At 42.9% G+C, this 27,180-nt stretch overlaps 1 protein-coding gene across 3 annotated transcripts in view; it reads right to left on the minus strand.

Annotated features, from left to right (window-relative positions):
* The window catches only part of GLIS3 (GLIS family zinc finger 3), a 438,277-nt gene that overhangs the window by 402,207 nt on the left and 8,890 nt on the right, over positions 1-27,180 (minus strand). For 2 of the 3 annotated variants that reach the window (XM_059411957.1, XM_059411958.1), the window contains exon 2: positions 22,059-22,545. The exons of the other annotated variant lie outside the window; for it this stretch is intronic. In XM_059411957.1, coding sequence (XP_059267940.1) covers positions 22,059-22,446 — 388 coding nt within the window. In that variant the 5' untranslated portion in view covers positions 22,447-22,545. The remainder of the gene's footprint in view (positions 1-22,058; positions 22,546-27,180) is intronic. 3 annotated transcript variants of the gene reach the window in all.

Consider the following 27,180-nt stretch of genomic DNA (forward strand, 5'->3'; position numbering starts at 1 on the left):
ATGGAGCAATCAATCACGTTTCTTTAACTACTTCACCCCGCCCGTAAATGGGGGTCATTGTCTAGAAAAGTGGTAGTCTGCATGTTTTTTGTTAATTAACACGAGAGATGAATGCTGGGTCAATATTACGGCCTGCCGACAGAAGGCCGGTGCCTTGTGTACGCGTTGTAACAATCACGTGGTTTTGCTCCTGCTAAGACTGAAATCTAAATTCTAAAATACGCAAAGATTGGGACACCTGGGTGGCTCAGTCAGTTAAGAGTCCAGCTCTTGATTTCTGCTCAGGTCATGATCTCAGGGTTGTGGGATCGAGCCTCATGTGTGGTCTGCTTCTCCCTCTCTCTCTGTCCCTTCCCCTGCTTGCTCTCATTTTTTCTCTCAAATAAATAAATCTTTAAAATAAATAAAATGTATTTTATAGATCATACTGAGATTAAATCTCATACTGAGATTAAACTAAAAGAGGAACGCGAATTCATTCATCCCTCCATCTAGCATTCTATAGATGTTTTTCAAGTTTTTGTCATGCTCCAGGCAGGGCGTGTATGTCACTGGGGGCACAGCAGTGAACAAGCCAGGTACGGCGTGGCCTCTGTCCTCTAGTCAGGGGCAGCAGTGGCCTCTGCCTTCCCCAAATCAATAGAGAATTTTCAGGCATTGCCTCAGCTGCGTTCCCAGACCTCTTCCGCCCTGGCCTCCCCCTGCCTCTCCGGCTGCATCTTCTGTTTCTCCCTCTTCTCGGCCTCCAAGGCTGACTGCCTTATGGCTCGGCTCTGGGTCCGTGTCTCTATCCTCACTCCCTCCCTGCGTGTTTCCTTGCAGTCCTGTGACATTGATAGCATCTCTGTACGGTGAACCGGCACATTTCTAACTCTAGCCCCCACTTTAGCCCGGAGCTCCAGGCTGTATTTCCAATGATGGACTTGACACCTCACTCTGAGGACAAATAGGTATTCCACACACCATATGTGCAAAACAAAATCCTGATCTCCCACCCCCAAACCCTGATTTCTCTGCCTCAGGAAATGGTACTGCCATTCAGTACATGCTCGGGCCACACACCTAGAACTCTTGATCCTTCTCTTATCACTTCCTTATCATCTTTAGCAAGTGCTGTCGGCTCTAACCTTCAGATCCTATCCTGAATCTAAACGCTCCAGACCATCTATCTCGCTCGCTGCAACACACTAATGGCTTTCCTGTTTCCACTCTGGCCCTCCCACTCGGTCTATTCTCAACACAGTAACCAGAACTTCCTTCTTAAAATGTAAGCTAGATAATATCAATCCTTTACCTAAAACCCTTCAAGAAGTCCTATCACACTTGCAATCTCTGGATGCTCTCCTTCAGGCTGGAAGGACCTAACTGCACGGGAATCACATGAGGACTAACATTGCTTCTCCCTCCTCCAGGAATGCTTCTCCTTAGATCTTAAGATGACTCCCTCCTTGCTCTAATCAGAGAAGCCTTCTCTGGACACCCTTTCCAAAATACTCTTCCTCTCCTTCGAACCCCATTATCTGTTTGATTTCTCTTGATAGCACTTAGTAGCCCGTGTAAATACATCTCAGGTGTGAACTAGGGACCGCTCCTCCCACTGGAGCATAAGCTGAGTGCGGTCACACTGTCTTGTTCACACAGGCACTCGGTGCGCTCCCAAATCCTTAGTGAATAACAATCTCCTGCCTTCGCAGAGCGGACACACGGTGGAAGAGGACAGCGAGAAGACCCGGGCGCCCGCTGTAAAGTCTGTTGTTTACTTGCTTCACCTCCTGATCTGTTACCTAATACATGAGCGTTTCGTGTGCACCAAACATCATTCTCCTAAGTCCGGATGTGTGTTATCCCATTTGTTTTATACTTCCGCCGGATGGGTAAAAACACCAACCCTCAGAGAGGGTAAGGCACTTGCTCAAGATCCCAGAGGTGTCCGAGGGAGAGTTTGCATTCGCCTCGGACCCATCGCGCTCCTGGGCTGCACACGCTCACCCACGACGTCATGCTATGCACAGCCCCTGGATACCGCCCTCTGGGAAGGCACGGGCTGCGCCACAATGACCTCCTATCTACCTCCTACCTATCTATCCATCTACCTACCTACCTCCATTCTACCTCCTATCAAAGAAAAAAGTGTTGTCACTTGGGCTGCTTGAAATTTAATTTCTAGATTAAATCACAAGAACTCTTTGACCCAAGGACAGTTCCGTGATGACAACCGACCACTGACCAAGCCCGAATAAGTGCATCCAGAGAGCGGGGGGTGAGGTGGTGAGGCATCAGGTGAGACATTGTCCTGCTACTTCATTACCTGTATTACCCACACGAAGAATTCTCCCCTTCTAAAGATCACACATTAAACAAGAGCTGCCAGAGGTGACAAGCTCACAAGTTTGGCTGGATTCAACCAAAGCAGAAGACTTCAGCAAAATACTTTCACCCTGGTTCTTTATCTGTCACCAGGAGAATTAGCTGCCTGGCTTGTGCAGAAAGATGCAAACCAACTCCTCGCCTTTATTTCTCCATAACTAGCTGTGCAAGACAGAGTGCCTCAGATGTGACCATCTTACAGCTTGATACAACTCTAAGCTCCATTCTGGGATGCCCTCCAGCTCAATTCTGGAACAGCATGAGACCTGAGAATAGGCACCACAAGTTCAAAGATACATTAAGGTGACTTTGCTTCTTTCTTCTACTGTCATAAAATTAGGAACAGGCCATCTGTGTGTTAAGATACCACTGGTTCTCACGCTCATGTTAGCTAGCACACACACCAGCAGGCCCACATTTTATACACACAGACACACACCTGTGCACACACTCACACACACCCTCATTATTCAACCCTGTGGTTCTTGATTGCATATGGGATAAATATCACAAAGTATGACAATGATGCATAGTTATTTCACTGCAAATATTACAAATGCTAAGAAATACCCAGACTCATTTCAAAGATTATAAGGAATTATTTTGGAAACAAAGTATCTGTATTCAACTATACTCCTGAACATGAGCCAAAATTACTCTTCTGTCCTAGATTTACCAACTATAACATCGATTGTGACATTTGGCAACACCTAGTACCTAATTTAAAATCGCTTTTGCCTCTAAACCCGTAAATTTTGTAGAACTGCTAATAAGTGCTTCATGCTGTAAGATGGCCCATTTATGTAATGGCTTCGAGGACTTGATCCTTTGGTAAAAATCAAGACTTGGGAAAGGGACAAGAAGGAAAACAGGAGAGTGTCTGAGCATAAAAGAGAGTATCACTGCTGAGCGAGTAAGAGAAAAGCTCTTCTTTTCTCTTACTCTCTAAGTGACACCCACCCCCCCACATACATACCCATGTTCCCTCCTTAGCCTCAGGAGAAAGTTTTTTAAGCCAACACAACTCATCACCCCTCTTCTAAGCTCAGAGTATTTTTGCTAGACTTTTCTAGCTCCTGGGCATTTTCTCCATCTCTGGACTACAGGTCTCCAGTCCTCAGATCAAAGGTGAGACTACAGATGGGCTCTCTACAAACTGAGAAAGCTGACAGCCCTTAAGAGCATGGAAAGCTTGAAGAAGGGGCCTCCTCTCTTGGCTAAATCCCCAGAGATGAAATGACTCCTAAGTAGTGCTTCACAAATTCTTGGCAAGATTGATTTCCGGATGTAGGAAAATGAAAATTAAGGAGGTGGGGGAGGGGATTCCAACGCCAGCCAACGCCACAGGGCTCAAATGTCTGAAGGAAACCCGTCCTGAATCTCTTCATCCTTGATAGTCCCTTGCTAGTTAGCATCACCAGAACTTCCACTTCCAAGTCTGTGTCTGACACTTGGTAGGAAACTGACGGCTACCTCACCCTGAAGGTCAGGCGTCAGCTCTACCTCCCAGTTCCTGGAAAGTGATCGGGCTCCTTACAAACCAGAAAACAATGAGAGTTAGAAAGGAGTCTCCAAAAAATTTCACTAAACTTCTTCATTTTACTAAGAGTCCAAACTGCTAAGGTGACCTCTTTTAAATCCCGAAGAAAGTTGTGAAAGACCTAGGTCTCGAGCCTCCTTCTCCTAATTCCCAATCTCCTGCACTACAAGAAACAAGTGGATTTGTTATCCATGCACCCATGCGGCCATCCGTCCATCCATAAATAAACAAGGACATAGGTTTAAAGAACAGACATACAGCCAATATGCCTTAGCGGTTAAGACCATGTACTCTGGAGCCAGACTGGCTGGCTTACATCCTGCCTCTGCCACTTATTAGCTACGTGATCTTGGGGAAGTTATTCAACCATACCTCAGTTTCCTCATCCAAAAAACAAGAAGAGGAAGAACAGTAACAACTAGCATGATGGTATCCGAGACCTCCTTAGGTTTGGGGGACAACTCGAATGAATTAATATGTCTTTTTAAAATGGGAACTCAAGCACCTAAAGTAGTATCTACCACATCGTAAGTACTATGTGAATACCAGTTATCGTTACTCGTTCAAGTTTGAGTAAGACTTTAAAGAAATATGAGAAGGAGGTTATGGTCTCACTTTGCTTTAGTTCTCCAGGCCTGTTCTAAATACTTTTCAAATATACAAGCTTCATTTGATACAAGCATTTTGCAAGGAATTCAACAGGCTGGTTTCGTGTTCTGCCTAGCTCTAGTGCAATCATTCTAGGCAATTTAAGAACAAGAATAAAAGGCGGGGGGGGGGGGGTGACCCTACTGGTATTTAGATCTAATCCATGACTTCTGTTTTGAGAATTGCTATTTATTTGACACCCGTATACTGTACTCCAGGATCCTCGGTGACGCTTCCCAGAGAGTAAGGGCCCGTACTTGTTGGTTTGATTCTGGAAGAACCACTGGGAGGGCAGGGGGTCCTAGCGCTCCAAGTACCAGCACCAGCCGGCGACACCTCCTCAGAGCTCTGGGTCCCAGCTCCACCAGCTCCTCCGTCCAGCTTCCGGTTCTGGTAGCTTCTTCCTTTTGACTCTCCAAGCCCCAGGGCTGTCGCTGCTTCTGGCAATTACTATCTTTACCACATCAAAGCTCCCCTTGCCTTTTTAGTCTTTCAACACCTGCTTAACAACTTTCTGCTACTGGAATCTCTCTGTGACAGTCACGAAAGTGGCTTCTCTTTTCCCGACTGGACCCTGGCTGGTGCGGCGACCCTCTGGGTGGGGAGTCAGTCCCAGCTTTCTCACACCACACAAAATCACCCCTTACCATTAAAATCAACAGAGAAGGCAACTCCAGTCCTTCGTGGAGTACGTTAAAATGCCCTTGAACCCCTTACAATGGCCTCTTCTTAACGTCTAATTTCAATGTATACACTTGAGATGATGGAATCATCTCCAATTAGTGTGTTGTCAGTGAAGCCAAGAGTGAACTGTATGGCAACTAACAAGAATTTAAATAAATAAATGATTTTTAAAAAGACATACTCTGCACTGCCCAGAAATACTCTGTCATCCACGCCCACTGTGTGACAAGACCTGCCCCACCAATCTGGATATGAACTTCCTTAGAATACCTACTACTTTTCCAAATTTTTCTCTTTTCTTTGGGTATGGAAAATGAGCTTCCAACTCTAAAAGACACCTTGGAAGAGCATATATGAAGTCATATTTCTAATGTGTAAGAGTGGAGGAAAACTCACCTCTGGGCACTTTTGTTTATCAATTCAATAAAACCTTTTACATATAAACCTCAGTATATTATAGATAATAATATATAATTGTGCACGATATATACATAGGCATAGTATATCAAATAGCATATATAATTTGTATTATTTTATGTGCTTAATGTATTTATATTACTAGTTATAGATTATATATAAGTACATAAAGTCTATGAAATTCATTTATTATTTTAATGGACCACTATTTATACAACTTATTGGGGTTTTATTTTAATTTGAGAAAGAGAGAAAGAGAGAGAGAGAGAGAGAGACTGAGGGAGGGGGAGGGGCAGAGAGAGGGAGAAGCAGACTCCCTGCTGAGCAGAGAGCCCAACACAGGGCTCCATCTCAGGACCCTGAGATCATGACCTGAGCTGAAGGCAGACACTTAACTGACAGAGCCACCCCCTACAACATGTTGCTTTTTAAGGTTTCTTCTTTTTTCTCATTTGATCGTGAGCTCCCTGAAAGCATATGCATGTGTGTGCACGTGTTTATGTGTACACATGCCTGGCACGGTGCCTTGCCCTGTAAATATGCGCTGGATTGAGTTACAATCCCAAACCTACTGAGATTTCAGGCTACATCTCAATGGCCTTTGATCCCTGCAGCTAAGTACAACAACATCTTGGTTAAAGTCAGCGTTCAGAAAATATCAAGTGATTGACAGAGAAGCTCTTAAAATACAACCAGATTTGAAAAAAAAAAGAAAAAAGAAAAGAATTTGACTTAGAAAGACATCTAATTTGTCGTGTAAAATGTACGTGGAGCCTATAGAAAAAGGATATAGGAAGAAAGGCTAGAATCAGAAATAGAATGAGGACATCAGGCCACGTAGTTTAAGGATTGCGAAAGGGATCCTCCTCGCCCCTCAACTTGCCACCTTCCAACCCCCTACTAATTCTACCACGAACACTGCTGTTCTTTGTCCTAAGGTGTTAGGCCAGTTAAAAGACAAACACCTCTGGAAATGGTCATACTTTAGTCAGTTGACCAGCTCTTTTACTGAAAGCAGATCTAGATTTAGATCGGTGGGTTCAAAGGGTACTGCCCCAGGGAGACAACTGCAAACTCCAGGGCATTCTGGGTTATCGCCGTTATAGGCATTCAGTGGTAAAGGCAGGGATCCTGCATCACCCCGCACACAATGAATGACCCACATTCCGCATGATTTTCAAGGACCTCACCAGACATTCATGTCTGTAAAAACCTGCTTGTAATTATCAGTGTTTACATCAGAAGTCCATTTTATTTTCATGATGCCTACTGATGCTACATTATCTAAAATGAACTTAACAGTACAAATCAAAGGAAGACAGATCATTGTTTGAATAGACATATTGTCAAGTATTGCCTATCATTCTGTAAAATCGTATCACTGAAAGCAAAGCAACTAGATACCTGAGCCACCACAAATACAATTCTGAATCATCAGAGTTTGAGCTAAATCCACATTTAGGTGCAAACTTACCTGACTCCTTCCTTTTATCTTCTGGCATAGTTATCCTGAAACACTGTCACATTTAAATCCATATTTATTATGAATCATGTTCCTTTTTTTCCTTGTATCTCAGTTATGAAATTATATTGACTTTTTAAAATTACATGCATAGGTAGATAATATTATCTACAAATTTTGTTTGAGAATAATAGAGAGGACCATAAAGAAACAGGAGTGTTGGGGCACCTGTGTGGCTCAGATGGTTAAGAGTTCGACTCTTGATTTTGGCTCAGGTCATGATCTCCGGGTCGTGAGATCAAGCCCTGTGTCAGGCCCTGTGCTCAAAGGGGGGTCTTCCTGAGATTCTCTCCCTCTGCCCCCTCCCTACAAGTGCTCGTGCACTCCCCCTCTGTCTTTCTAAAATATATAAATACATCTTTAAAAAACAAACAAACAACAACAACAAACAAACAAACAAACAGGGCTATAAAACACTCGTTTAGATGGAGAGAAGGTTGAGAGCAGCAAAAGGGAACACACCACGGAGAAGGAGAGAGAGGAGGCCTGGCAGGAAGCCCACAGGTGTTTGATGAGTGCCTGAAGATGAATGGGCTTTATGTAAGCCTTTTTCTAGGCAGAACTGCCACATCTGTGTTTGGAATGGCTCACAGGAGTTGATCAGATGCATGGAAGGAACAGGAGCACCACAGGAAGGTAGATCAGCATTCAAACCCTGATGCTGCCTCTCTTACGAGTCATGTCAACTTGGGACAAGTAACTTCACTTCTTTGAGTGTTGATGCTCACATTTGCAAAATGGAAGTAAGAAAAAGGGCTTTACAAGTTGGCCTTCCTGAATCTTAAAGTCTATCACCATGTTTGGCATACCATAACTGTTCTTAGAGGTTGCCTCATTTCCTAGTATGCCTAGAAAGAGAGAAAAGCCAAGATGATAACTGCATTAGATACCTACTGCTACATAACAAACTACCAACAGATTAGTGGCTTAAAACACCATATGCACAGCGGACTCCTGAACAATGCAGAGGGTAGGGGTCCTGACACCTTGCACAGTCAAAAATCTGCTTTTTTAATTACTGACTCCCCCAAAATGTAACCACTAATCAGCCTACTGTGGACCTGAAAAAGCCTGACCAATAAAAAAAGTTGATGAACATATATTTTTATGTTATATATATTATATACTGTGTCCTTGCAATAAAATAAACTAGAGGAAAGAATATGCCATTAGGAAACTCATAAGGAAGAGAAAATACATTTATAATACTGTAATGTAAAAACCTTTGTTTAAGTGGACCTGCACAGCTCAAACTCGTGTTGCTCGAGAGCCAACTGTACCATCTCCGTGTCTGCGGGTCAGGAATCTGGACACGGCTGAGTGAGTCCTCTGATCAGAGTCCCTCACAGGGCTGCCATCCAGGTGACAGCTACAGCTACAGGTGAAGGCTCAACTGGACAAGATCTGCTTTAACACTCATGTGGTTGTTGGCAGAATTCAGTTTCTGGAAGGTTGTTGGACTGAGGCCTTTGGTTCCTCGCTGTCTGCTGGTCAGCTGCCTCCCTCAGTCACTTGCTACGTGGGCCTTCCCAACATGGCAGGATGCTTTATCAAAGCATAAAACCAAGGAGACAGCGAGTCTGACAGCAAGACAGAAGTCACATCTTTTGTAATCTAATAACGGAAGTGACATTTCATCCTCTTTGTCATACTTATGGGCAAGTCACTATATTCAGCCCACACTCAAGGGGTGGCTGCTACAGAGTATGAATCTGGGGAGACAAGAATGGTGGTAGACAGGGAGGGATCTTGGAATCTACCTGTTACAAAATAAAATAGATAATTGTACAGAATTTTCTTTTAGGTAAGTGGGGAAATTAGCTGAGCCCAATATGTTAAAAAAAAAAAAAAAAAGTTTTCAACACCCAATCCATGTACCCTAACTTTTAAAAATTTAACTTACTGATTAATTTTAAAAGTGTTTTGTGTCTGACAGATTCCTATTAAAATCTGGCATAAAAGCCAGGAATATTCAAATCACAGTGCTCTTTAGAGTGCCTCGGTGTCTCAGTTGGTTGAGCATCTGACTTTTGATTTCAGTTCATGCCATGATCTCAGGGTCCTAAGATCAAGTCCCACGTCAGGCTCTGAGCATGTAGCCTGCTTGGGATTCTCCCTGTCCCTCTCCCTTTGCCCACACCCCACTTTCATACTCTCTTTCTCTACAAAATAAATAAATAAATAAATAGATAGATAGATAGATAACAATGTTCTTTGATTATATAACCCAACCAGGAAAAAAAAATGCTGAAAATTTTCTAATCTGACCGCCAAACTTCTTCTAATTGCTATGTTGTTCAATGAGGTTTCAAACAGAAATCATGGTTCTGTGCACCTGAACCCTGGCAATCTTCTCCTTCACCAAACTCTAAATAAAAATAAACCTAAAGGCTTAATGGATCATCCATTAAATGCTCTTTCTTAATTCCCACCTCCCAAAATAAAAATCTACATTACCTTAAAAAATGAATTTCCTTATAAAATGTGGTGGTCTCCACTGAAATCTGATGCAAAGCACCACAATCTATACAGTTCAGTGTTTCAGTGGTTCATCTTACAAGAAGAAGAAATTTAAAAAAAAAAAACACACACACATACAACTTCCTAGATCTGTCTGTAGGGAGAAAAAAATGAAGGGATGTGTACAGAAAAGCAGAAATAGAAGATCATGTTGCATATGGGGAAGTATCCTGTTCTTATAGTCCTTCAGAAGATCTGCTTGTCCACCCTGTCCTTGGGTAACCATGATTCTTTATAACAAATCCCCCTTTCACATAAACTAGCACAGTGGGCCACAGGCACCTGTAACGCAGAGTCTTGAACAAGGTACTTGGTGAACCAGCGCTCTTGCAGGACAAAGTCCCCATCTCTAGCCTGGCTCCCTGCCTCACCTGATAGAACACAGTGAACAGCCTGCATTCAGCTCCCAGCTCTGCCACATACTGGCCATGCGACTGCTGCTAAGTGACCTCACCTTTCCAAGCCTTGGTTTCATGATCGGAAGACACATGGGGCTGTTATGAGAATTAAGGGAATTCTGAGCTCCAGGCCATCGTGGAAGGCCTTCTGGACAGCACTCCAGTTGTGTGGCCCAGGTAGCTGTGTTTAATGCAGCAGCTGGGTCAGAGGAAGGGCTCAAAAGTTAGCCATTATTTTATCTTTTTTATGTCACATTCCCTACCTGACTGCCACCAAAACCACTGTCTTATGCATGTGAGGAGGGGCACTTTTTTTAAAAAAAGATTTATTTATTTGGCACAGAGAGAGATCACAAGTAGGCAGAGAGGTAGGTGGAGAGAGAGGGGGAGGCAGGCTCCCCACTGAGCAGAGAGCCTGATGCGATGCGGGGCTTGATCCCAGGACCCTGAGATCATGACCTGAGCCAAAGGCAGAGGCTTAACTGACTGAGCCACTCAGGTGCCCAAGGAGGGGCACTTTTAACACAAATTGACACAAACATCTGCAACAATGTGTCAGTGGTTCTTCTGCTTCAGTTCACTGTATTTTTCAAAATAAATATACACCAGACACTACACCACCATGCCTAGTAAAAATTATGGGTAGACATACTGTCTTTCAGGAAATCATTCTCAATTGCCAAGACCTTGCTTTTGCTGCAAACCCTTAACCAAAACACAAAACAACATCCTACAGAAGTATAGGGCTCTGGAGTCAGCGAGACACTGGTTAAAATCCCCACATAGTCTTGGTCACGTTTCTTATTTTTTCTAAGCCTTTCTTTTCTCGTGTTTTCAAGGGGATATTTCATAAGATTGGGAAGGATTAAGTAAGTTATGTAAAGCTAAGAACAGTAATAAAAGGAAAGTGCTAACTAATTATTAGCCTCTTTATTTCCAACCCTAGAATAACCAGGAATGGATGCATTCTACTTAATAATATACTAATAATCACTCAATGGCTCCAAGAAATAATTTTGTTATTAACTTCTCTGGGTCTAATCTTGTCAAGGAGGTTGGACTACTTCACCTTAAAGAAGTTGGGTAAGATTCTGAATCCAATGTAATTAAACTTTGCCCTAAATGTAGGGGGGGTCCTGCACTCCAGCTCATCTGGGATAGCTCTGGGCATCATTACTAATAGGGCCCCATTTCACTCTTGAAAGTGTCCTGGTCTGGATAATAAATTCTAGGATCACCTTAAAGTAAAATCTTTAGGTGAAAGATATACTTTTAAAATGTGTTGTTTCACATCAATGTCTGTTTATAGCAGTTTGTTAGGATTTAAGTGTTTTCTGTCTCACCTCTGAAGCAAACTGAAACTAGAGCGCACTCAGGTCTCCGTGTATACACGGAAAGTAGCTTGTCATACCCGCCAGCCTTGGGAGCTATGACTAAGCTGTAAGCCTGTATTTCACAGGACACGTGGCAGGGGCAAGCAGAGGTGCAGGATGGGCTGTCCTGCCCAGCAGCAGCTGCTGTGGTTTTATGAAGACCCACACTGCCCAACACAGACTTACAATGAAGGAACAACACGACTCAACGTGCCTCTGGCACTAGACAGTATAAAATGCACTCCCCCATTTGCCATTGAATTTAACTCTCCAAAGCAGACACCGTTTTCTGCTTCTCCATGTCCTGTGCTCCTGCTGCTGTCACATGACCGGGTGGCCACCCGGAAAGCCAATGCATTAGCCCCCACCCCCAGTTCTCTGAAGCTCACCTTGTAGCCACCCAAGCCCCAGAACTTGCCTGCCTCGGTGGCTTGACCCTTACTTTCCACCCACTAACACGGATGTGAAGACCAGTTCTGGGTCTTCTTTCCCACTTGGGGCCCTGCCCAGAATGTCTAGCTTTGTTTGTCAGCATCATAAAGCCAAAGCCTAAGATGAGAGGTGGCCTGGACGCACTGCTACTCAAGGATATGTGGCCAGGTCTGCCCCTCACCTAGACCCTGCCCAATTGGAAAGAGGGATAAAACACTACCCCCTCCCCATTTTACACATGAAGAAGCTAAGGCAGGGAAGGTCACACACCGGGAGTGCTTGAGCTGGGTGTGAGTCTTCTGAATCCAGTGGCCACCTTCTTCCTCCCATACCAGTGTTTCTCAGATTTCAGCAGGTACTTACAAGGTCAGCTACATAATTTGCAAGGACCAATGAAAATGACAATGTTGGGTCCCTTGTTCAAAAAGCAGAAGAAAAACATTTTTCATTCTTCTCTGGTCTTCCTCATGATGGGTTGCAGTGTTTTTATAATTTGCTATTTACCACTGGGCTCCTTCCACATGGGGATACTTAGAGGGTAAGCGCAGACTCTCAAAGGTGCCGTGAACCTCACATGGGACTGGACACACAGCACACGCACCCTACCCTGACCTCCCCACATTCATGCCCAAGTCCCCAGTGGAGGAGGTAGAAGGCAGCAGGAGATCCTGGGCAGGGACAGAAGAGCCAGGAGCTATCGTAGCAGGATGGGAGACACGAACGGAGACTCCAAGCACCCTGCATATGCTCCAGGGGCCCATCAGATTTCCTTTAAAATACACAGGTCCGAAGACAAAATCGCTAAGAATGTCAAGACAGCAATTCCAGAGCATGATACCCCAAGCACAGAGCACTGCTTCCGAGCACCAGACCCCATACAGTCACCGCTCACACAGCCAAGAAGCTGGCCTTGTGCTGGGGATCTTGTTAAAAGACACAATCTGAATAAGTCGGTTTGGGATGGCCCTGAGACCGTGCGTCTCTAACCAGCTCCTCAAGGACGCCACAGCTGCTGGCCTCAGCCTATGCACGACTAACAAGCTCCTACACGGGTCTCATTTTCTAACTTGTTTATTATGTCAGAGCCAATTACAAGCCTTCTATTTCATTATTCAAATAAGGCAGCCATTATAATAGGTATTAAATACAAGTCACCATCCATTGTTTCCTTAAAATTTGATGGGTCAGAAGTACCAAATCTATTCATATTCATGATACCCTCCTGCCCAGGTCTAAAGACGTCATAAACAGAGGTGTGCAAAGCTACTTCTGCACACACTCGTGTCACATGGGGGGGCCCTCATTCCTGCCCAGGCAGACACTGCTCTCTCTGCTCAGAAGGGCCTGTTACTGGAAATTGTCAAGTCCAATTTTCCGAAACAGGAGCAAGGGCCCGTTTCCTCAGCTCATGGATGGACGCAGCAGCTGAACAGTACGCATCCTCATTCCAGAATGGCAGCAACTGTGACCTCTCAGGAAAAAAAGGGACAAGGCTTCTCAGAACTCCCACAGCAGGAGCTCTCAGACTGGAGTGCCACTCTGAGTCAACCCACATGGCATATGGAGAATGAGATCGCCAGCAAACTGAGCCTCAGTCTCTCAGTCCCTAAAATGGGGCCAATCACACTTGCCCAGCCCCCTCGGATGGAACCTTTGATCCAGTCACAGAAGACAATATGCAAGTTTGCGAACTACAGAGTTCTGTGCAAGTCCGGAGCTGCTGCTCTTTAACAGTCTAAGAAAATGCTACAGGTGACGAGTGGATGGTACCTTCCAGCCTGTGTCCTACAGTACATGAGGCGTGTCTAGGGGGCAGAGAGCGCTAAAGGAATAAGTTCTTTTACAGGTGGACAGCCACCTACACACTGCATCTGTGCATCGCATGAAGGGCAGCCCGTGGAGCCCAAAGAGTAAACAAAAGCAAACACTGGGCACCTGGGTGGCTCAGTGGGTTAAGCCGCTGCCTTCGGCTCAGGTCATGATCTCACGGTCCTGGGATCGAGTCCCGCATCGGGCTCTCTGCTCAGCAGGGAGCCTGCTCCCTCTCTCTCTCTCTGCCTGCCTCTCCATCTACTTGTGATTTCTCTCTGTCAAATAAATAAATAAAATCTTTAAAAAAAAAAAAAAAAAAAGCAAACACCGTGTTTCACCTGCTTTGTTGGCGAGACCAAATGAGAACTCCAACTATCTCAACTGGAATAATGCCTTCGGTCTCTGACCGGTTATTTTTAGAACCCTTTATGGAATATTAACTTTATTTGCTCTAATTCTGCAGGAAGCCACATTGGAAGCGCAAGGAAATAAAAATGATTAAGAAGCTGAAGTGAAAAAAAAAAGAAAAGGTAACCAAATATTTTGCTGCAACTTTCATTAGCTCATACAGTAACTGCATCTCTTCAAAAACGTGAGATGCCAGTCGCTATTCCTGCCCCAGTGCTAACATGACAACATTCAACACAGTTTACTGACTGGTGTTAGCCAATTTTTTTTTTCATTGTCTGTTTGTCCAGAAATAAGCATAAGTAAAGGAATGATTATAGGAAAGTAACATTCTAAATCAGTGACAACGTTTTAAAATTTAGAATGTGGCAGTGGGGCGGGGGGGGGGGGATTTGAAGCTAGCTGACCCACTAGGGGATCAAGCTCTAGTCTAAGCTCCAGGTTATAGCCCACTGAATTAGCAAACCACAAACGGTAAAAAATCAAAACAAAACTTGATGTATTATTTAAAGTACACTTAGTTTCTAGACCTCCCAGGTTCACACAACACATTGTTTTTTTTAAAACCAGGTCTTTACAAGAGACACCAGCCTTAAGTTATACAAAAGAGTTTTTTAATCCCAATTAGTTAGTGTCCTTTGTTGATATTATTCTGCTTTTTCTGACCAACAATAATGAATAACCCACAAGCGCTAATGAATAACTAACTCCCTTTGTCTCCAAGGACAGCAGAGCCCAACAAAAAATGTCAGAGGCCCTAAAGTAAAATAAAAATCCTTTACAATGAAAATCTTCCCAATTAGACAGTCCTACGGGTACTGCAAATGTGGAATTGTCTTAAATATTTAAATAGCTGTGTCAAATGTGCTTAAAGTGGGGATCATAAAACTGATTTCCCAGATGCTTTGAAAAATGCATTTCTGCCAGTCTAATTACAATTCATAACTGCTGAACAGGAAGTAGAGAGAAATGCCATTCTTGGTACAATAAATATAACTGAGGGCCTCGCAGGGCCTGGAAGTTGCCCACGGTGAAACACGGTCCATGCTCACTTGGTGACTCAGATAAACACAAACATTCTCATCTCGGTACATGAAAAATTTACATGTAGTAAAAAATCATTTCTAAAACTAATTTCTGCAATCTTAGAAATGTAAAGCTATAAGTAACTCCTCATTGTAGGACAGAGCCCATAAACAAATACACTGACGTTGCTGAGAACCAAGCATCCCACTACCACGTGTGCCATGAGGAAGTGTGAGGAAGAACTCTGTAATGCCGTGTTTCAGTGGGAACACATCACCTTCTGATAGATCTCCTAACTCTGTCCACACACAGGGCCTAGAGGCAAAGACACCCCACAATCAATACAAACATGCTTTCATCCGGTTTTCCAAATATTTCCGACCAGAAGGGAACCAAGTACTTTTGAAAAATGGCTGATTCCAGGTCCGGGGCAGGGAAGCACTAGCGGGCCTGGAGTATCTTGTTCTGTGTGAAAGCAAGGAAGTGCTTCCTGGGAACATAGCGAAAGGCATCAGGGCTGGCTTGAAGGGGCTCCCACCTGCTAAATCTGGGACAATGTCAGCATCGAAAAGATCAGTGATGGTAATGAATTTTGGCACAGGGACTTTTTTAAAAGAATACCTGAGGTAGGTAGTGATTCTCCAAAAAAAAAAAAAAAAGGAGAAAAAGAAGTTCTTTTTTCCAGAATACCAACTAATAAACAGAAGGAATACTGGAATGAGAAAACCACCGTTATGCAGTTAATAATGTAGTAACTGATTCACACACGCGTCATGATGGAGAACAATATATCTGCATAAGATTATGTATGAATTTTGAAAGGGAAAGTGTCCACAGTGCAGAGATCCTGGGGACACCACCTTCACCAGATGATCAAAAACAGCACCACAAACACCATGACAAATAAGCATTCAGTGCTTCCAGTATATATAATCCACAAATAATCTACGCAGTACCCCTGTCACAAACATTTAACCCAAACCGAATCAGGAGGAAATGATCAGATGAACCCAGTTGTGAGACAAGACAACTAACCTGAACTCCAAAATATCAACATATTTTGTCAAGAAACACAACGAAACGACAGGGGTAGAGGGCCACTCCAGAAAAAAAGGGGACTAAAGAGACATGACAACCAAACATCCGGCAGGGTTCTTTAGTTCTTTTTTCTTTTTTTAAAGTAGGCTCCATGCGCAATGTGGTGCCCAACATGGTGCTCAAAGCCACAACCCTGAGATCAAGCCCTGAGCCGAGGTCAAGAATTGGGCACTTAACCCACTGAGTCACCCCAGTGCCCTGTAATGCAGGGTTCTTGACTGGATCCTGAATCAAAAGAATAGCTACAGAGGTCATGTGGGCTATAAATGGGGGGAAACAGTATGATCAGTAAAATAAATTATAAAATAATAATATCAGGGTGCCAGAGTGGCTCAGTGCGTCAAAGCCTCTGCCTTTGGCTCAGGTCATAATCCCAGAGGCCTGGGATGGAGCTCCGTACTGGACTCTCTGCTCAGCAGGGAGCCTGCTTCCCACCCCCCTCTCTGCCTGCCTCTCTGTCTACTTGTGATCTCTGTCTGTCAAATAAATAAATAAAATCTTTTTTTAAGAAAAAATATATAAAGTAATAATGTAAAAAAGTATTTGATTATGAATTTAAATATGTATTATATTTTAAGATATAACTCTATATAAGCAATACGATTGTATCACAGGTAAATTCCTTGGTTATGATTCATGTATCCCAGTTGTACAACATAAAAGACACCTGCTTAGCAATTTAGGGGTGAAGGGTCAGAATGTCTGCAACTTACCTACACGTGGTTTGACTTCCTTGAGAGAGAAAAAGGTAGCAAATGCTAAAAAGTGAGATAAAATATAATAGAACATAACACAAAATAAGATAAAATCTAGCTTTTTTATAAAGATAAATTCAGGAACAAAGAATGAGTTTTATTTATAAGTAAGTTATGTACGACAGACTAAGCATGGCCAGTTGGGTGGGGCTCCTGGGAAAGCCAATTAAAGAGGGTTGATCTGGAAGGAGCTGTCGCTTTCATCCTTCTGCCTTTTGTCCCTCCTCCTTCAGTCTTCTCGGAAGACAGACACCAGGAGCAGGAGCTGTGGGAAGCTCCATGCTCGTGCACCTGACATCCCTGAGCTTCTAGCCACTGGCAGCATCACCCACCCTGGGCTGCTCTTTGCGTAAGAAAAATGAACTCCTGTGACGTTCTCAGTTCATGGCATTCTTAGCATCTCGGTAATTTTTTCATGGTGCCCCTAGGCCAAAAAGAAACAACTAACACTACCCTTTATTAAGTACTTCGGTGCCAACAAGTTAATAGTATTTATGTACCAACAACCTATTAGCTGGTTGAAAAAAATAATATACATAAATTAAGAATAAAAGTATTTTAATTTCATTCTTAAATAACCAGTCTTCCCGGTGGGATATGCATTCTAACTGTGCCCTCTACTACTTCAGTTCTTGGAATCAGATTGAATACCGTCCCCTCAGCTCCAACTCCATGCTGATTTTCACTTAGAACTTGCTTATCTCTATTATTGTGATAAAATACACATAACATAAAATTTAGCATCTTATCCAATTTTTTTTATCTTAGTTTGTTTATCTATTGAAGTAATTCCTATACCCCATGTGGGGCTTGACCTCAGGACCCTGAGATCAAGAATCACACACTCTGTCAAGTGAACCAGCCAGGCACCCCCAATCTTAACTATTTTTAAGTGTATATTAAGTACATTCACACTGCTAGGCAGCCATCACCACCATGCATCTCCAGAACTCTTTCATCTTCCCAAACTGAAACTCTGTCCCCACTCAACTCTGACTTACCATGCTCCTCTTCCTCCCATTCACAGAAAACACCGTGCTACTTTTTGTCTTTATGATTTCACTGTTCTAGGAACCTTGTATAAGAGGAATCATACAATATCTGTCCCTTTGTGCCAGGCATAATTGACGCAGCATAATGTCTTCCAGGTTCATCCATATTGTAGCATATGTCAGAATTTCCTTCCTTTTCAAGGCTGCATACTATTCCACTATAGGTATAAGACATACATATTCTTTATCCACTCATCTGCCTACACTTGGGTTGTTTCCAACTTTTGGCCTACAGGGAACTAGCTTTTTTATCACAGCTACTGAAAGCGAATATGACATCACTAAAAAGATACAGTACAATTTCATGTTGAAACTGTGAACCTCCTCAAGCTAATAGTTTGCCCAAAGTATGCCACAAATACTTCTGTGGCCTTCAAAATTAAAATTATCCCATGGTGGTTCCCCCTGAGTTTTCTGTGGTACTCCAGTGTCCCTGGCACACTATTTGACAACCATGCTCCACAATGTGAAAGTCACTTTTAGTTGAGTAGAACTCAATCCTTAATTAACATAAACACTACAATTGAATTTATATTTCTCATGAGGCTCCCACTGGAGATTGTCCAGTTCTCCAGCCTTTAAGTCAGATATCTGACTGTGGGGCAGTCCTTAAATGATGTATTTCCCGTACACAGTTCCTCTGGATTCCTGAGAGATGGTATAATGACCCTCAAGGCTTAGAGAATGTATTTTCTTCACCACCATGTAAACTGTGCTTGGCCCCAAAGCAATGGTACCCCACCACACTGTGATGGTTGGTTTTATACATCAACTTGAGTGGCTCATGAGGTGCCCAGATATTTGACTCAATACCTTTCCGGGTTTAATGTGAGGGTGTTCAGATGAGATTTATATTCAATCAGGAGACTGAGTAAACCAGATTACTCTTCCTAATGGGGATAGGCCTCACCCCAACAGCTGAAGGCCTGAAGGGAACAAAAGGCTGACCTTCGAGCAAGCAAGAAAGAATCCCTCCCTAAATGACTGCTTACAAACTGGGATATCAGCTTTTTTCCTGCCTCTGGACTCAAACTGAAGCATCCTCTCCTCCTGGGTCTCAAAGCCGCTGTCCTTCACAAGGGAACTACAGACCACTGTCTCTCCTCTGTCCAGGCCTTCAGACTCAGACTAGACCTACACCATCAGCAAGCCAGGGTCTTCAGCTTGCTAACTCGTCTCCTGTGTCTTGGGAACTGTCAGCCTCTGTAATCTATTCAGACACAGGTTATGGACAAGGGATGGGTCACATTCACACACAGATACATTTCCTATGGTTCTGTTTCTCCAGAGAGCCCTAACTAATGACACCCACAATCGCAGGTCATTTGGTACCTATCCCGGGCTCAGGGCACTGTCAGTAATTCATGACAAAAGCCTCAGAGAGAGGTCACCCTCAAGTTTATCATATCATTGCATCACATGATCCCCAAGGTCAAACCCTTGCACAGCTTACCAATGTACCAATGTGCTCAAGATAGGTCCAAACTCCTCGTCACCTCCTCCATAACCTTTATCTGGCCTCTATTTATTCTCCCCCAGTCTTGTCTCTAACCATAGTCTCTATACCCCCAGTGTGGAATCAGGCAGAAATTAATGAAACACACCATGATCTCTCCCCTTCAGGTTGTGAGGGTGATTTTCTGTCTATCCAGAACAAGTTCGAAACAGCCTCCTCTCTCCCCTCCAACACACACAGACATACAATTTGCATGATTGCAAGGCTAGCTCCTTATCCTTCAGGTGTCTGCCCAGATGTCTCCTCCTGATCCATTTATCAAGCATGGGCTGGGAACCCTCCAAATGCTGCCCTACTGCTGTCAGTGTATCCCAATCAGAGCTTTAACTGTGCTTTATTTTAACTGCCCGTTTATTTGTCTGAATTCTCCTAACTCCTTGAGGGCCAGGACTATGTTTTATTAGCTACTGTATCCCCCAGAACAGGGGCTCACCTTTAATACATCCTCAATAATTATCTGTTGAGTAAATGATTAGATGAAGTTCAAACAGTCCTAGATTACCATTCTCAACCAGTTACTGGCTTAGTTTAGGAACTGTCAACCAAGACCTGAAAGGGGCACATTCAGCCACTGCTGGCACCATCCAGAGCGGTAGCCAAGCTCCAAGGCTAGAGGGGATAATAATATGGTTATCCTCAACCCCTAATCCATGCTCAAGCATACCCCAACCCTGCAGATCCAGAACAGGCACTGTAAGCTTGGAAGCTGAGCAAGGAGCCAGGAAGTTGAAAAAAGAAGAACCAGGGACAGCACTAATTTTTACAAGAGTTTCAAGATGTATTAACCCTGACAGTTCACTATCCCTGAATTACTGGAAATAATTTTTTTAGCTATGAATATAATCATAAACACTTGTTGTCCCCATCAAAGTAATATCCCCAACCTCCTTACCGATGGCAATGCTGAAGTTATTTATTCTTTCTAGACTTTAGCTCCTTTATCAGTCAATCAACACTAGCAAACAACTCGGGGTTGCTGTGAGGGATAACTGAGATTTTACATCGGAAGCACTCAATACAGTAGCTGACGCATGCCCAGTTATGACATAATAATAAGAAGTTATTATATTATCAGCATTAATAGTGCCAGCCAGGATTCAACGCAAGTATATGTAATGAAAGCAAGCTACATACAGTTTATTAGACAAGCAAGAGCTGCAAGACTTTACTGGGCCTCCGCCCCTGAAAATCCAAACACACGAGCTTGACATCACGGTTTGCCTTACCAGGGACGCAGCAACCTGACAATGACGCAGCCGTCTTGGATGTGTCCCCAAGGAAAGTTTTTCCTCTATGTACACTAAATATCAGTACGTGTAGGAAATAAAGCAATCTAAAACCAAACCTAAACCAAGATAAATAAATAAGAAAAGAAAAAAGCTACATGTATAGTTTCTTATACTTTAAGGTTGTATAGTTTAGGGTTTTTTCTTAATCTGCCCATTTACACCATGCAGAGGAATACAAAGACACTAAAACAACTTTAAGGATACAAATAATTATTCACCTGAACTGGGTGGGTGAGTTATGAGTTAACTGGGTGAATGGCTATTCAAGCTGCTAATAATCTTATTTAGTAGTGTACACGCTTAATATAAACATTTAAAACCAGGTGCTAAAAATACCTAAGGGCATATAGAATTGTTCTATTTTACATAACAAAGCTATTATTTCACATGAGGTACATACTCTCCCTTTTTCTAGCCCAAACATACATTGCATGTGCAATATCACCCAGTAAGTCAACATCAGTTTCTACAGAGTGTGCCGTTCAAATAATTTGCTGTTCTCCAACAACTATTCCATGATTTAAAATTTACATTATTCAAACACTACTGAATTAAAAGCACGCGCTCTCTCTCTCTGCGTTTCAAATTAACCAAGTGTCTAGTTCTCTGCAAACCCCAAAATACATCCTTTCATTATTCTCTTCTAGCTTCCTTCCCTCTTGCCACCAGCTGTATTACAACATTTAAGGGTTCTGCTCTTCGAATAATTTCTTATCATTTCTATGTACTAAGTCCTCACTTCATTAGCTGTTAGGCTTTCTCCCTTTTTATCCTTTTCTTTCCAAACCTTTCTTCTGGCACCAACATGCATGCTGACAGCTCTGGCCACCCCTGTGTACCGTGGCCCAGGGAATCCATCCCCTCCGTGCCCCTCGAGGGTGGAGACTCGCTACAGCAGCTCTTCCCCGCCTCTACCACCACGCACCCTCACTCCCTGTTTCTGAGCTCCCTGTCTCGCCTTTTACCCTTCTTCACAGTTCCACGAGGCATCCCGTTTATCACTGTGGCCTCCTCCCCTTCCCATGCACCTACACCTCCACCCTTCCTCAGCAGGGAAGCTGAGATCCTCGTGACACCACCAGCTTTGTCCCTGATACTCAATCCTGTAGTTTTCCATAAGATTTGCTGGCAGAAAGAAATCTGGAAAGGAGAAAAAAAAAATCGTTTCCACTATTAAAAGATCCCAGAAAGACAATCCTACCTTTCCCAGGATTTGGAGGAAAAGGACTTCCAAACTCCTGCTGCTTTGGCTTTAAAGTGTGTGGCCCTGACATGCCTCCAGCCTGGGTGACCTGGAATCGTGGCTTCCCATTGGTGAGCACTTGTCTCCTGGGGCTCAAGGCAGGCAGATGGAGGGGGCTCTCGGCCATGTTGCTCTGAGGAGCCATCCCTCCTCCTGAGGGCATCTTGAGATGGAGGCTGTTAGCAAGGCTTCCGAGGGCAGGGCTCGCTGTGCTGCCACAGGACGAGGGACCAGGAGTCCCAGAGTGGGCTCGGATGGGAGGAATGTGTTGGCCACTGACCATCCCGGGCCCCTGTGGGGTTCCTGATGTCCGGTGGAGACTCATGCTGCATGACCTTCCATTCATTCTGAAAAAACCTGTGGCCAGGATGATCAAATATCCAATGGCACTAATGACTCCTTTCAGGCAAAGTCCAATAAGTTATCCATGGTGTGGGATATTAGCCTGTTTAAAAAAATAAATGCAGGCATTTTTAAAAGTAAAAATGAAAATAGGTCACAGTGAGTTTTCAACCTGTGTAGCATTCATAGGAAGAAAAGAAGCACTCTTAGCAAAACGGCCTTTTACGTAAAGCGGGGTCATCAAACACATGGGTCACTGGCAGGCCCTCTCCCCTTCTGCATTCATGGTAGATGTGGACTATGGATCACTGTGTTGTTTTGTTTGCCACTGAGCCCTTCTCAGTACAGTGCTCTTGGCAACCACGACCAATCAACTGGTGCCAGTTTGCAAAATGAAACTTACTTTGCTCTGTAGAGGATCTGTCCATACTAGTTCACTTTTGCTACAGTGAGTCCTGGGAAACCCAAAGCATTACCTCTGTGATCTCTGAGACCAATGCTCCAAAATTTTCAGTAAATAAGCAAAAGGCTGGTAAGGCCTCTACATGAGATTATGAGGATATTAAACCATGTCTGATTTTTACCATAAGAGCAAAGTTTTCAGTCCCTAGGCTTACAAAAGATAAAAACAGGAGTCTGGTACTCTCGCAAAGACATCATAGACCCACATATCCAAACACTCACAGCAGCATCAGAGTCTTGGTTCCCTAACGATTCTGAGTTATTGGGGGTGGAAACAGAATCAACACGACAATACTCTCACCTTCTACCAAGATCCCAGAGAAGGAAAAGTCTGTGCAAAACACTTTATGGAAAGCATCCTGCAAGAAGAGCCCTTCTAAAGGTCAGTGTGTTCACCATACAGCACACACAGTAAGTCAACCATGGTTCCACAAACGCAGCTCATCTGCCATCCTAGCACCCCGCTCCTCAAGTGGCGAAGAGAGAACCAACAGCACTGATACGACCACAGGACATGATGTCAGTACTCCCTGGTTACAAATCTTCAGGAAAGGTCTTCCCTCCCTTAACCAACAGCTCCCCAAAACATACACAGACTCAAGGTGACTAAGCATCACTATTCCAAATGATTGACAAACAAAGTCACACTTTGTATTCTTTTGCACAGATATGATCGTCATGAAAAGAAGCCAAAGCTCAACAAATACAGGAGAGATGACGGAGTGCAAAGCAGCAAGTGGTCAGATATTCTCAGCTGGATGATTCCTACTCTGTGTGATCTACTCTGTGTCTTAGACAATTATTTCCAGCCAGCTCCCAAGCAAATGGCTCTATTTGACATTAGGGACAGAACAGCACAGAGGGAAAACTCTGAGGGTTTCTTTTTTTTCTTCTTCTTTATCCTTTTAGAAAATCAAAACTCAAGCACTCACTCTTCCCTCTGCAAAGTTTACTCTGTGCGCCCGAATGTCGAGAAACTTCAAAAATTACTAACAATGTAACACTTGGAATGTTTTCCTCATCTTTGCCAATTCTCTACTTTATTAAGAATTCTCCCGGTCTGTCACATTTCATACTGCCATGCCATCCAGTCCTAAGAAATGCTCTGAGGTCCGGATCCTGCCCCTCTCTCCACGACCATCACCAAGAATGGACAAGGAAACCCAGCTCAGCCAAACCTGATAAGGTTTGTTTTATGCTTAAAGCTTTTTCATGTTTTAAGCTTTTTTTTTTTTTTTAAGATTTTATTTATTTATTTGAGAGAGAGAGCACGAGAGGAGGAGGGTCAGGAGAAGGCAACTCTCCACTGAGCAAAGAGCCGGATGCGGGACCCGGTCCTGGGATTCTAGGATCATGACCTGAGCCAAAGGCAGTTGCCTAACCAACTGAGCCACCCAGGTGCCCTATGTTTTAAGCTTAAGTTGTTTCATGGAACATTAAGAAGTGAACCCTAGTATCAAAAATCCCAATGCCTTCGCTGCTATGTCCATTTAAGAACTCCAGTGTAAAAAAGAAAAAGAAAGAAAAAGGAACTCCAGTGTATTATCAGTGGGTCTGCTGAGTTGTGGGTTGACTCTGAACAACAATCATTACATGTCTCTGTGCTTTGCCAGAGGAGGTTTCCCATCTATTCTCCACACATTCATAAAACTGTGTTTTCCGAGTACTCTGAACCTTACAGAAGAGACCACTTATTCAGCATCAACCAAAATAAATAATTAAGTATATGTGCTGTATTGGCAATTTGATGAAAATGAGGAATCATCCAACATGACTGGCACTATGAGTCACCCTGAGTCCGTGAGACAAGTGTCTGTAGTTTTGTAGAGTATGCCCACTTACAGGTTTTTAAAAACAAAAAAAGTCCTCTTTGTCAGCAAGATCACATACAAGCAAAAATCTGGATAAAAAGACGCAAGTAGGTTCTTAGCATTAGGTTAGATCATTAAGAGGGTGAGTCTGCAAGAAAAATAATTAACATGCAGAGAAGTTAATTGAGTATCAGACACTCATACCAGCCTGTCAAACTGGACTTTCATTTTATTTTATTTATAAACTACACGCCTGTTTTAAATAGCTTTAGGTTGAACATAACAACAAAAATAACAAAAATGCATTTAAATTTTATCACTAAAAAGGTGAAACCAGAAAGTAAAGTGATTCATGCCAGAAAGAACACCGGTAAGGCAATGACATACAAGCCAAGAACACCAGCCTCAAGACAAAAATGAAATAAACTCTATGTGAAAATATGCCTGATAACCCAGTTTTCACATTAGTTATGCCAACAGATATTTCAAGCATTAGAAACTAGAATTTAAAAATCAATTTTATCTGTCAGTATTATAGTACTTTTATACTTTTTAGCAAGGCCCTGTGATCATTTATAAGCCTAAATCCACGTGTAACAGAAAAGGAATAAACTGCTCACTTTTAAGGAAGACTCATCCTTACTGAGTCAGAGTGCCAGGACACCTGAGTTCTACTTCTAGCCAATCATTTATAACTTCCCTGGGCTTACAGATTTCATCCACAAAATGAGGAAGTTGATAACAACTTCTTGAAATTCTGATCCCCCAGATAATCAAGATAAGGAAGATCATCAAAAATACCCACTTACGATGATCAAAAATAAATCTGTAGATTTTATATCTATGGCACTTAAATCAAGAGGACAGAGCAGACATGGAAGCAAAAATAGTAATCTTCATCCACTCCGCCAAAGCAGGAGCTGATAGGAGGTTCTCACCTCAGCAGTGTGTTGTAAGACAACACTGACCTTAATAAATGGACCTCGGGATAAAATTTGCCTACCCTTTGCCAAAAAACAAAATCACAACTAATCAATATCAAAACCTAACTGGTAGGATTCCACTAGCAGATCATTTCTCTATTTAAAAACCTACTCAAGAGGCGCCTAGGTAGTGTAATCGGTTGAGCGCCCAACCCTTGATTTTGGCTCAGGTCATGATCTCAGGGTCATGAGATCGAGCCCCACTTCTGGCTCCACACTCCATGGGGAGTCTGCTTGAGATTCTCCCTCTCCCTCTGGCCCTCCCTCCTCTGCCTGCACACTATCTTTCTTTAAAAAAAAAAAAAAAAATTGTTCTAGTTCTCCAGAATTACTTTCTCCTCCACCCTCCACCCACTGCCTACCCAAAGCTGTCAACAGGAACAAAAAAAAGAAAGAAAGAAAGAAGAAAAAAAAAAAAAGAAAGAAAAAAGAAAATGCAAGGAACATTCGAAAGTACAAATTTAGGGTACTTTGGATCCGACATAGTGATACATTTAGAGTTTCAACGCTCTGTCTGTTCAAACAATGAAAATGCTCATTCTGTTAAATGAGTCAGCATAAGTTAATAAATCTTTCCTGTTGACCACTTTCAAACTCCTAAAACATGCTCCTGTAAATCAGGTCAGAAAGGAAATTACTTAACTCTTAAGGAAACTAAGGCACAAAACCATGTAATGATTTCACTGTTTTGAAAAAGCTACGACTTTTATCAAAATACAAAATCATGACTCTACCTTCTACCCAAGGCTCCAGGCGCTACGTCTCAGATTTAAAAAAGATCCAACAAGTGAGAAGCAATGTTAACTCAGCCATTCAAGAAAATTCCAAAAACACAAGTTCCATAATGCCTATTTACAGCCCAAAGCCCTTTCTTAGTAAATATCATTAATAAACTCATCTAGAGTCATAATTCATCTGATGAGCCAGTTAATTATTAATTTTCATACATCATTTCATTTCCTTAGGCTACATTTAGCCTTTGTTACATTTTCCATTCCTTATGCCACAAGCGTTTCTTACCCTGCATAGAAAATCTGATAATGAGACACAAAATACTGGTCAGCAAACAAAAATGCTCCTGAACAGCTTCTTCTATATACATCTAAGCCATCTAAAATCAGATTTTTATTGATTCTTTTCATTTTTTTCCCTTCGGGTTAATGATTCTATAATTTCATTAACCGCCTTTTCAACATCACTGCCTTCATCATTAATAGGCCCAGGCTATTCCCCTGCGCTTCTCTTGGTTACAGCTTTTGTAGCCAGAAGAATATAGAAATGAAAAGCCTATTGACAGATAATATAAGTTATTCTCATGCACGGCTGCAGTGTGAAGCACATTTTGCAATTCAATCAAGGACAGATAGAGCTGAATGTTCTTAGATCCCAGGAGTTCATTTTAATCAGCAGAATGTACCTTGTCCTAACACAGGTGACTGACTCCTCAGAAAAGATTGTATAAACAAAAACCAATCGTGTAAG

This window comes from Mustela nigripes, chromosome 9 (assembly GCF_022355385.1).
Source record: "Mustela nigripes isolate SB6536 chromosome 9, MUSNIG.SB6536, whole genome shotgun sequence".
NCBI classification, from domain to species: domain Eukaryota; kingdom Metazoa; phylum Chordata; class Mammalia; order Carnivora; family Mustelidae; genus Mustela; species Mustela nigripes.